At 45.5% G+C, this 11,623-nt stretch overlaps 2 protein-coding genes across 2 annotated transcripts; one reads left to right on the top strand and one right to left on the bottom strand.

Moving 5' to 3' along the window:
• Positions 1-687: 687 nt before the first annotated feature.
• LAJ45_10767 (uncharacterized protein) lies at positions 688-1,170 on the top strand (the record flags this gene model as incomplete). Its single annotated transcript, XM_046120283.1, has 2 exons — positions 688-924; positions 991-1,170. The coding sequence occupies 2 exons, from the start codon at positions 688-690 to the stop codon at positions 1,168-1,170; spliced, it is 417 nt and encodes a 138-aa protein (XP_045966511.1).
• A 5,436-nt stretch (positions 1,171-6,606) lies between these two features.
• On the bottom strand, positions 6,607-7,440 carry LAJ45_10766 (uncharacterized protein; the record flags this gene model as incomplete). Its single annotated transcript, XM_046120282.1, has 3 exons — positions 6,607-6,685; positions 6,750-6,925; positions 6,985-7,440. 3 exons carry the CDS (start codon positions 7,438-7,440, stop codon positions 6,607-6,609), a joined length of 711 nt encoding a protein of 236 aa, XP_045966510.1.
• Between the last annotated feature and the right edge of the window lie 4,183 nt (positions 7,441-11,623).

Below are 11,623 nucleotides of genomic sequence, written 5' to 3'. Positions count from 1 at the left end.
CTAGAAGAAAGAAGAGAAAAACTAGGATAGCAAGCCCAGAAAAACGAAATAAAAATTACGTGCAAAACAAAAGAGACAATGGAAAAGGTTGTTATACTCACTCTGCAGCATCCCGCTCTCTTTTTTCGCGTTCCCTCTCTCCACGGCTAGCTCTTTGTTCCAGCGGGCTTGGATCATAAACTTCCCTAGCTCTTTCTACAACCCTAACCTCTCTAAGTTCTCGATCAGCCTTATATGATCTTTCACGCTCTCGATCACGTTCCCTCTCTCTTTCCCTCTCTCTTTCTAGCCTCTCTCTTTCGAATGTAGATCTCCTATCTCCTGTAAACGCGCCCCTATCCGGCCTACTATCTCTGTCCCCTCTTCCACTTGAATAAACTGACACCCCTCTATCCCTCTCTCGAGAGGATGACCTAGCCCTATGCTGAAACGTCTCTCTTTCTCGAGACCTGGGTCTATACCCGCCACGTCCGTAATCTCGTTCTCGCTCTCTGAAACCCGGACCTCCGAACGCTCCACCTCCTCGGGGACCATAATCACTCCCTCCGCCACGGCCATACTCTCGATATTCCCCTTCCCTTTCCCGGCTTCGACCCCTACCGCCTCTTCCAATCCCCCCTTGCTCCCATTCACTTGATCTCCGCCTTCCTCCACGATATATCCTATCACCATCGTTTGATGTTGCATATGTCGAAAAGACCGGTCCCCCTGAAGTGGTTACACCTCCTGATCCAGGCGCCGACACAGGGGATCGACTCTGCCCTGCCGATGGCATTGCGGGGACCCCTCTTCCAAGTGCTGCACGAGGCCCTGGAGGCGGGACCGAACCTCGTGATGAAGGCCCCTGTCCACCCGCTTGAGGGTAGTGATGCCCGTGATGAGGTGACAATCCAGCCGAAGACATGGAAAATGATGATTTATGCGGTGAATGAGCAGGGGCGCCACCATTCCCACCTGTACCACCAGCAATGCCCGATGATGCCAGAATAGGAGGAGGATATAAAGCCTTTGGCCCCTTCGGAACATTATGAGGAAACTCGCGTGCAGGCGCCTCACTTGTGCGTGCTGTGGGTGCTACATAAGCTAGATGAGGATCTCGGCCAAATTGAGGGGTTGATGGAGGAGGTTGGTGAGTTGATACTGAGGGCCTTCGCCCGAATGGTGAGGTAGGGCGTGACCCCGCCGGAGGATCCCGGCGAGAACTCATGTTATACGTTATACGCTGCTATATTGAGATAAAAAAATGATGGTTTGAAAATCCGAGGGTTTCCTTTTATCGATAAGTGGATATTATTGGATTTCCTGATGATGGAGGTATGACGTTGTGGTATTGGTGTCGCACTATAAATTCCTGTGGGGTTGTCGTGGTTTTGTCTCCTGGCGTTGGTGTTGTTAGCTTTAAGGCCCTCAAGATTGAAATTACATGATAATACATACAATATTTTGATTTCTAGCCTGGAAACTCAATTCTGTGGTATAAAACAGATTGCTTATAGAGACCCAATCAAAAACGTTGAAAGATGGTATGAATAAAAACTAAGTTCGAGGACAACAAAGACCGGCGGCGGCGTCCGAGGGCAGCGTTGCAAGAGAGGCTGAAATTCAAGATATAGAAAACGAAGATGTAGAAAAGATGCCCACAATCACTGGGACTACGGATGAGCGAGTGAGTTGGTTGTATCAGTTGATTAGAGTGAGATACACGATGAAACTGGTATATCCTGGTTGTCTGCTGGAGGGGCTCTGTCGTCTGGGTGATTAATCCCTTTCCTTATAACAACCCTTCACGATGTATAGATTGACGCGTTGATGAATAGACCCCTTTCCTTGATATATTCCAGCTCCTATTCCGTCTTGAATAACCCTTTCGTTCTTTTGGCTTTCTTTATCCCTATTTTTCCTTTGCTGTGTTGATGGTTTCCTTGATATAATGATCCCTTCTTCCTCTAATGATGTTGCACAACACGGCTTCAAGAACCCAGATTCTTCAAATGGAGTCGTTTTCCTTCCGTCGTCAGTCGCGTTTTCGCTATATAATTCCCTTCCGCAGACCAGCTCTACACACAGGGGGGGTGGGTGGGAGAGGGGGTGGGCGGAGAAGAATTGAAGGTTGCAGAAACAGAGGGCAAGTCAGTCAGACGAGAGTTGTACGGCGGCTCCCTCAAAAGGCGAAAGGGCAAGAGAGGTTTCTCGGGAGGTCGCCAAGGAACAGGCCAGACCCAATCAATCTCGCAACCACACCACCGAGCCCCCGGTTACACTCGAATGTCTCACCTAGCACACACCCTTCCCTCTTCTTCAAAAGAAGTGTGTCCTGTTTCCACGCCAGAACTGGGAGGGGAAAGGTAAAAGACCTTGACATGGATGGGGCAGCAGAACGGAGCAGAGAAAAGGGAGCAGACATTAACATTCCCGCCACATACTCTGCCTACCTTAATGCCCGCCCCACAAAGCCCCGCCGCCATACCAGACTTGGGAACGCCCCTGGCTGAAGAATGTTGCGTTTCAGTATTCCGACGTTGATTGGGGCGCCCGAAGAAGGAAATTGAAGGGAAAACAACATTCTCTTAGAAGGAAGTGCCACCGCTTCCTATCATACCTGTACCCATATGGATGACTCGGAGAGCAATATATACAAGGTACATGTAAATACATACGTCCAGCGGCCAACCAGCGGCACTGGATTTTACTCTGTGGTAGCAGCACAAAAATACCTAGAGTATTCTACGTACCACCGGTAGATACACCACACAAACGTAGCCTTCTCACTCCGGGATGCAGCATCACGCAACCGAACATGATGAAACGACCGGCCCCAACCAATCACCACGTCTTACAGTCACTTTCAACAAACGATGAACTGTCATCCCATGGAATATATCAGGAAAATGAGTTCCCACTGAGTCGAGATATTGTTGACAATTACATCTATCCCAAGTGAACAGGAGTACCTACAGGGTTCCTTTATTTCTGCATTTTGCCGCCGGTTCTCTTCTGCAAGCACGCACACACCCACAACTCATCCACCCTTGTTGTTCCCGATCTTGGGAGATTTCTGGACGGTTCGTTTAGAGACTAGCCCGCCTGGTGTCTAAACTGTAATGATATTAGGGTAAGGCTAGCTTTTCTGAGAAAGACACTTTTTGTCTGCCGAATTGAAACTCCAGCCATAACTACACTTTTGGAGTGCTGCACTATTACATGTACTCTATGTATGCCTCGGCATTGATTTCCTGGAACACCTGCTCCCCTACACTCGTATCACCACTCGCAGCGAGGCGTAAGTAACTTATGTAAAGCATGCATGTCCTTTTGGTAGGCAACGCAGACACCGTTTATACTTTTTGAGTACACACGTGTCGTCGTTAGGTCGGGGAACGTTAAGGGGCAGGCCGCAACCTGATTCCATTCCTCGTATTAACGATAGGCGCTACATCCTACAACTGTAGCTATATATTCCATTTCGTGGGAGTCTTGGCTTGCATACGTCGAGAGCAGAAAAACCCAACCATGGTGAGTCTGTATCAAGACCGACGCCCACCAAGAAAGAATGAGGGTCATCTCTATCCTACGCCCGCTTAGACAGTAGGTGTGTATTCAACGGGTCGTCGTTGTCGTCTCAATGCCTAAAATCAAAAACGCCATAACGGGTTCGCGCGCACCACCGAGAACATTATGTGAAACGAGCCGAACCAGCGATGCAGGGTTGTTGGGGAGGGATAAACCTCTGTGCACGGACATGGTGTGTGACATTGGGCAACTTGAGACTTGTCGAAGCGATGATGCCGTGCTAATACTTAGAGCGATTTGTTCGAGAAAACTCCGGATGGAAGTGCTTGTAGAGGAGAGGGGAAGCTACATAACTGCAAAGATTCTTGCCGCCGATACGAAAAGAGGCTGATTTTAGGTCTAAGGAACTTGAACAGATCAGCCACGTGGAATGAGTTCTGCATATGTGCCGACGTACAGAAAGACCTTTAATCTGATAAGATCTTTCAGATACGAGTTATGAATATGCAGGGGTTCAGGTGCTCCGCGACATGGCTTGGCCAAACTATCATGATCCGGGCGGGCCACCGACCTTAACGATACTTAAGTTGAAATTCCAGGCTAATCACCAGCCATCTGGTGAAAGCCGTATATACATGATAACTGCCGTGTTCGACTTAAACTTGCGAGATAACCTCGGCATAAAACCGACACATAATTCTCTTCTTGCATTTGCCGTCTTCTCTACCTATTGATCATTGTGGTTTTTTGGACATTGATACCTTAGAACTCAAGTCTATCGAGATCTGCAGCTTCCGTGACCATGCGAATTGGACGTCAAATCGGTACTGTTGTCAACACTGAGGTCCTGGTCCTGGCCCTTAATTTCTTTTCGCTCACACCTTCAACCGGGTGGTTCCTCTATTTGAAACTTTCCGGTTGCTCCTGTCTTCAAGCACAACCTTCAGGCCCATGCTCATGAAGCGTCCCCAGCTCTATATCTTGGTCTATATTATCCAGAAAGATGCAATTTCGAGACTTTATCTTCATGCTGCAAAAATGAGTCCTTATTTATTATAAGATTGAGTGTGATAATACATATTGAGGTAGTTGACATTAGCATCGGAAAGATTTGTCCTTAGGAAATCCCACAAAGGCACCAAAACGACTAGGACCTCTTCATACGAGTTGCTCTAGCAAAATCGTCCCATAGTCCCTTCCCCCTTCCCCGGTTTACCGGTTGATAAAATAATTATCGCGGTTTAGTACTTCCGTATGGTCATGGCCCTTAAAGCTTTTCGTGTAAACACGGAAATCATTGATGGTTCTCCCTCAACCTGGGCGGTTCCACTATTGGATAGTAGCTTGACAAATCTTTATCGTAAGCCAAATCCGGAGTATCTGATTCAACCTTCACCGTTACTCTCTTGGTCGGCTTTGTTTCGCTTCAATGCTAAATCAGGCCGAACCGCTGGGGTTATCGTAACTAATGGTGGCTGACGGCGAGACTAAACCCAACCGATCACGCCAACTATTACGAAAACAGATATTGACCTCTTTTCGTATTCTACTAATTCTTTTCTAGCCTCGAATGTTGATACGGGTATAGAAGGAAAAGAGATCGAGGGACAGGACCGGGCCGTGGGAAGGGAGTGGCCGTGGTGTTAAATACATAAAATAAAAACGACATCTAGATATTCTAGAGAGGGTAACCACATGCATATACATACATGTACATGTATATATACGTCAATGTACATACATGCGGTGCTACGTACTATCAACCTCTTATATACTCTCTTCTAAGCATAATGTCGACGCCAGTTCAGTTGAGAGGTGCTTGATTCGTTTATGAGCTTATTAACGTGGTCATATCTGGAAGTCCCTCTATGAATGATGATGAGACGCCTGCGAGTATTAAGGAACTCCGATATGATAAGAGCACCCGAAAAACCGAGTGATAGTCTATGGTTAAGGCATAACCTTTTTTTTATATTTTGTTTAGTTCTTTAAGATTGATATACCTTCAGGACACCAAACTAACTTGTAGTCTAGTTAATGTGTGATTGGTCGATCGAGCGGGTTTGATCCTTTACCATATCGACTCAATTATGTCTTCTATATAATTTACAGAATCGATCGAGTCCTAAATTGAAATACCTTAGCTAGTAAGAAAGTCATCTCCTGTTCCTCTAGATTACGTCTAATCAAGCACGCGCACTTGGACGAAGTATATCATCAGCCTAATTTGACTTCAGAAATCGAACAAAATATCCTGTCACGTCATCGATCAGGTCTAGCTCACAGGGATGATTGTTCGAGGCCGTTCAACTGCGTAGCTGCTTGGTCGCACAAATATATTCTTCTCACGATTTGTTACCTAAATAAAAGGGATTCGGTTTAGGGAAGCTACCTCAAACTCTTTAAACCTATGTATGTACTCTATAGTATATGCTGCACCCCCAATCAATGCCCCAAACAACTCAGCATTAGAATCAGTTACTCACACAGCACATCTCATTGTAACGCGTACGTCAAGAAACATCTGATCCTGGGAGCTTTCCAAACTCTATTACGAGGAGCGAGTTGGCCTTCCTGAACTCGAACCCGAACCGGCTTGAGCTTATATCTGCTCTGGCCCATTGACGGAGGTCAATTATCCCCTCCTATGCACATTAATCCTGTATAGAAAGTGATCCTTCACCGGCCTCCTCGACTCCGTTTAAACAAGCTTGTTCTTTCTTACTAGTAGGCCCAAATCCTCGCAGAGCTGGTTCTAAATCCCTGGTACTGCCCTACGCCCATTAAATAATACCAGGTGTTGTAAACCACGAGCAGAGGTTTGTGCACGGATTTAGTACTTTGTTAACTTCCTACCAATAGTTATACACGGTGGTTTAACAAGTTTATTGATCAATACGATCATTCGTCGCAGAAATACGGCTTCGTCCAGCATCATCTATATCTATTTCCAGTAACTTTATTCGGCACCGTCGTCATCACAAATCATGGGTACAAAATATACACGCATTGTGGTTTAATTAAATCGTTTATCATTAATTCATCATCATGTGTCGTTATCATTTCTACTTCTATGATCTACAAAGGAAAGAAAATCTAAGCATGGATGCCAGCAACCAATTTGTCGCCAAGAGGCCCCAAAGAATCCTCAAATTCAGCAAAGGATTTTGCACCCCTGGAATGCATATATGTTAGAAAACCACTAGTGATCAATGGACAGATTGGATGGAAGAATTTACCAATTGCAAGTCTTCGAGGCATCAGCATCCTCCCCTGGGAAGGCAAGATATAGAACATCATGCTGGTTGTGCCCACTGTTTCCTGTCATGGAATCTCCAAAGCAGGCATTTGCTAACGAAATGCTAGCCTCGCCGACCTTATCAGTAGCATTGCTATCCCCCCAAATAGCGTAGAACTAGGATTCAATTAGCATATATATATAACAGTCATAGATTTAAGGAAATATGAAAATACCAATTGACCTCCGCAAATAACCGCTACCAAGCTTAAGGGCTTGATTCCCAGCGACTGAGGGTCGAAGCCGTGGTTTCCCAAGACGACAAAGCTGTGCGTGTTGGAGTCCAAGTCGGAGAGACCGTGCTTCACGACATCGCCTACAAAGCTTGTCATACCCTGGCCGGTTGGGTCATTGGCACACTTTCCATAGCCCTGGTTGGCGCCGTCGCAATCAATATCCATATCGGCGAGGCCACTAGGGGTAGTGATCCACATCACGGTATGGTCTTTATCAACGCAGTAGTTCGATTCACCAGAGTACGCTCCTTGGGAGAAACCTTTGGCGACGGCAACGGGGCATTCGCCGCCTTTGACTTTGTCGTAAAATTCTCGGACATTTGCAGGCACCTCGCGAGCGTGGGTGAGGGTAAAGAGGGCGAAAAGGAGAGTGGTAATGAGAGTGTTGAAAATCATATCGAAGGAGCGAATATGATCTTCGGTCAAGTGAGTGTGATTACTTTGAGAAGTATGGTGAGGTGGAATATTAGATGTAGATAGGCGGTTGAGGTTGGCTAAGTACTAGTGGGTGGTTGCCGCTTGTATGGAGGTTGTGAGAAAGATGATATGGTTGGAAAATACACTAGTTTGTGAAACCCTTTATATGAAGACTGCTTTGAGCTGTTGAATGTCATTTCCTAGAGGTTGGTTCTATACATTTATATATGACAACTTTCTTGGTATTGCCCTAGAGACACAATAAGATTCAATCCCAGAAGCCATATTTGCCGCGTCTTGAATGCGACATTCCTTACCAAAATCTTCATCAGAGGAACAACAAGCGGCAATAAAACTGCAGGAGAAGTTTTAAAAGTGCACTTACAGGCTGAAAAGATATTGCAAAACTAGAGGTCTTTGATATTTGCTTTTCCTCGGGATAAAAAGGGCGTATGTAAAGACCCCAAAATTCTTAAGGGTGTATGTAAACTAAAAAATTGAGCTAGTGGCTTAATCTAAATCCTCATTTTTTTTCATTTGGGATGCATATGTATACATGCGTTTGGCCTACATGCAGTACTCTACTCTTTATTCCTTCTCAAAAGAACATAAAGTTTTGAGACTTCGCCCTGCTTGCAGGAAATCCTGGACTTTCCCACCAATGTTAATAACATGTATATATGCAGAACGGCCCGCTGGTATGACAACGTGGTTTTTAACGGTGCAGCATCGATCATATTGATGCACATTTCTCTTACTCTTCGGTGATTTAGATGAGTTTAAATCGTTATTTTCATGCCCGTCTTTCTACCCATACATGATAATTTAGAACTTCTTAACATTGATAATATCGGAGGGTTCCACGGCAATTGAGAACGACGTGATGATTTTCAGGTACCCGTGGTCGATCGTGCCAGCCGTGTGGTGGTGGTAGGTGGTAGGTGCTGACCGGAAGCTGCCCCGGTGGTAGTATTAGATTTCCTGGGTCAGTCGACACTGTGCACCATAATGATTGGTTAGGTACTTCAAGATCTGAAGATAAGCTGTCGTTGAGACCGGATGGTCAGAACTAAAACCCATGTTACACCTACACCTGCCACGTTTGGTAATGACTGTACCTGGATTAGCAGGGGTCATACGTGGGATTACCAAGATCAGTACCATGGGTTGTTTTTATCCCAGGGAACCCCACTCTTCAGGGGGTCAAACCATGCTCTTGGAATGAAGCCCTCGCGAACATTATCCAATAAACCAACAGAACGTTCATGCAAGGAACTGGGAGCTTCAGGATCGTGGGTTTAGGATGTGTCTTTCTCTTTTGAGCCATTCCATGTCGCAAAAGCTGAAATGCAGTAGGGCAACCTCAAGGGTTGCGTTCCTAATGTCAACAACTGTATATCTATTCAGTCCATTTTTTGCACTTTCTAACCGCACGTTGCATCATAGATCGTCACTCGAAGCCAAGCCTTCCCCTCCATCATCCTAAAAAGGAATTCCCAAAACGCCACGACCTGTACGGCTATGATTCAAACGCATTATACCGTACCCAATGTACCGAGACTTGTACACTTGTCCCTGCTCAGTCCCCAAGACTGAATAAGTTCTACATACCTGCTTTCTAAAGAATCGCATCGCATCATCAGGTTGTTCTGTTGCATGCCAGCTCGGAACAACCCAGCCATTCTCTGTCCGCCGCGCAATCGCTCGCTAAAAAAAATAAAAGGTTAGAGAGGAACACACAAGGTGCGTGCATTAGATAATTTTCGTTTAAGTAATGTACCATGTAGTAGCGGGTGGCCGGTGGAGAAAAACGTCTTGGTTGTAAGCCCAACTTCCCGCAACAGATTCTAGGGCTGAAGCGATCCCGATGTGTACTCGGGGCAGGCATGAAGAACCTGAACATCGTTTTTCTGGTAGCAACCACTTTGACCACTGCTAGTGCGTTTTTATGTTCAGGTTCTTGTTACCTGCCCTGAGTATAGACGAGTGCTGTTCCTGATTTAGCGAGAGTCTCGATCGATACCTCGCTAGAACTTATGTACGCTCGTGAAACAAATTCTTTCTCTTGCGCCTGTTTAGCTGCTGTTATACATGTACGATCCATGAGACAATCATTATCGACGTGTACACCTGGGAATCGTTACTCTCACAGCAATATCAGCAGTTAGTGGTTTTAGTTTGACGAAGATAGTTGTGCTTCAACTTTGTATGGTTCCTGACGGTCCCATATGTTTATCAATGAGCTCCGCGGCCATAGGATGGGGCATGCTCGTATTCCAATATGAGGCTGAACTACAAGTTGGAAGGTTCCGGTATGTATACGTAGGACACTCAATCTGCAAGGTATTACTACATAGTCAGCTCAATGGTGCTAAGTGCATTTCTCGGTAAAAGTCGTCTATCTAGGGCCCCAGCTGAATTTGTTTTTTGACGGACTGGCAAGTCCGTCAGGCCAGGTACGGCCTAGTCATCCAGGAACATAAGGCATCAGTTGCGATCAAAAGATTTTTTCCGCTGGGGCTGCTTAATTAGTACAAAGTATCTTTCGTGAGACAATTCAAGGCGTGGGGGAGGGGTCTAAAAGACAATTATGCTTGCCTTGAAAGTGTCCTTCTGCTTGCCGGTATTGTCGATGTCATTCACAGGGTATTGGTGGACTGGGTCGTGTTGGCGGACAACAACCAGGAGAGACAACCAAGCCTAGGTTTATCTTCTTTCATTGGTCAAAAAAACCCTATCCATTGGTACGGTGTCAACCGTGTCCGTAACAGTCCGTCAATAACTACCCTTACTGTACTCCAGCTGCTTGGAATTTCCGTGGTCGTGTGTGCTATTATTGAACATACATACATCTTGTTGGAGAATGTCTTTCCTATGCTCTCGTGGACTACACCAATACCAGTACAAAATTCACCCCAAAATAATGTTTGGCATTAGGCATTTGAGCTTATGTTAAGTGCAGTCACATACGAGGTGCCCTTCACATACCTATGAATGTGAAGTGGAATGCGAAGAGGAATATGGGGGAAACCATCTTCCAATGTCAAGGTTATTCAATGATGATCTATTACTTACGGGAGTCCGGAAGGGATACCGGGTTCGGTCTGTCCACGAATGCCCGTGAACGGACACCCGGACGCACTTGCAGGCACCTCTAATAATCTTGACGAAAAAGGAATCTCTTCTAATACGCGTCTTATATGACCTACGCGGTCACCAATTAAGAGCTGCAACACCATGTAGGTACATACTTCACATGTCACCTTTTTTTTTCACATTTTTTTTCGCTGTTGATTGTAGCAGAGTAGGTACATACCTTCATGTATACGAGTACTACGCACTCTGTGCTCACTCAGGTAGCCTTAGACAATAATACCGATCAAGGTTCCCGGAGACTTTCTTACACAAAACCCGGGACCCAATCCCTCGGCAAAAGAACAAAAAAAAAAAAAAAAGAAAAAGCCTCTCTCGGCTGTTGTTGACTTCCACCTCATTGACTCCCCATACCGACCGCGAGAAAAAAAAATGAATTCAATGCGCCAAACCCGGATCGAACGGGTGACCTTCAGATAGACTTATGACTGATGTACAGCTTCAGTCTGACGCTCTCCCAACTGAGCTATTAGCGCTTGATGTTACACTGAGAATGTTTGGTCTTTTTGTTATGTTACAACCGGATGTTTCCGCTTGTGCTAGGGTGGTAAACTGCACTAGTAAACGGGGATTAATACTTGGACCCCTCTTACTAACTCTGTTGCGACTACTAGAGGGATTCAGAGTGCGCCGGGGGTGTAAGTATCATTGGACCTCTGAGATGTATTATGCGCACGCTCTACTATTTACAATTCTGTTTAAATATTTCTAGGAGATGTTTTGGGTCTGATCTGCCACTGCCTTGCTTGTGTATAATGATATGACCAAGACTCTAACAAAGCTCAAATCCCGCGATCCTAACTAAATACTTAATGGAAGCCCACTAACATTATCCTACACCTCCCCCAAAAGTTCATATCCAAGGAACAATAGAGAAAAAACAGAAAAAGAAACAAGGGTTAAAAAATAAAATTCCCGAAGCAGCACCACCAGATATCGCCATAACAGAAAAAAAAAAAAAAAAAAGTCGAAAAATCAGAAAAAGGTCCCTTTACACCAGAAACATCAC

Source organism: Morchella importuna (genome assembly GCF_003444635.1).
Source record: "Morchella importuna strain M04M26 chromosome Unknown Morimp01GS050, whole genome shotgun sequence".
Taxonomy (NCBI): Eukaryota; Fungi; Ascomycota; class Pezizomycetes; order Pezizales; family Morchellaceae; genus Morchella; species Morchella importuna.
The sequence above is the reverse complement of the archived record's forward strand: the minus strand, read 5'-3'. Positions and strand labels throughout refer to the sequence as shown.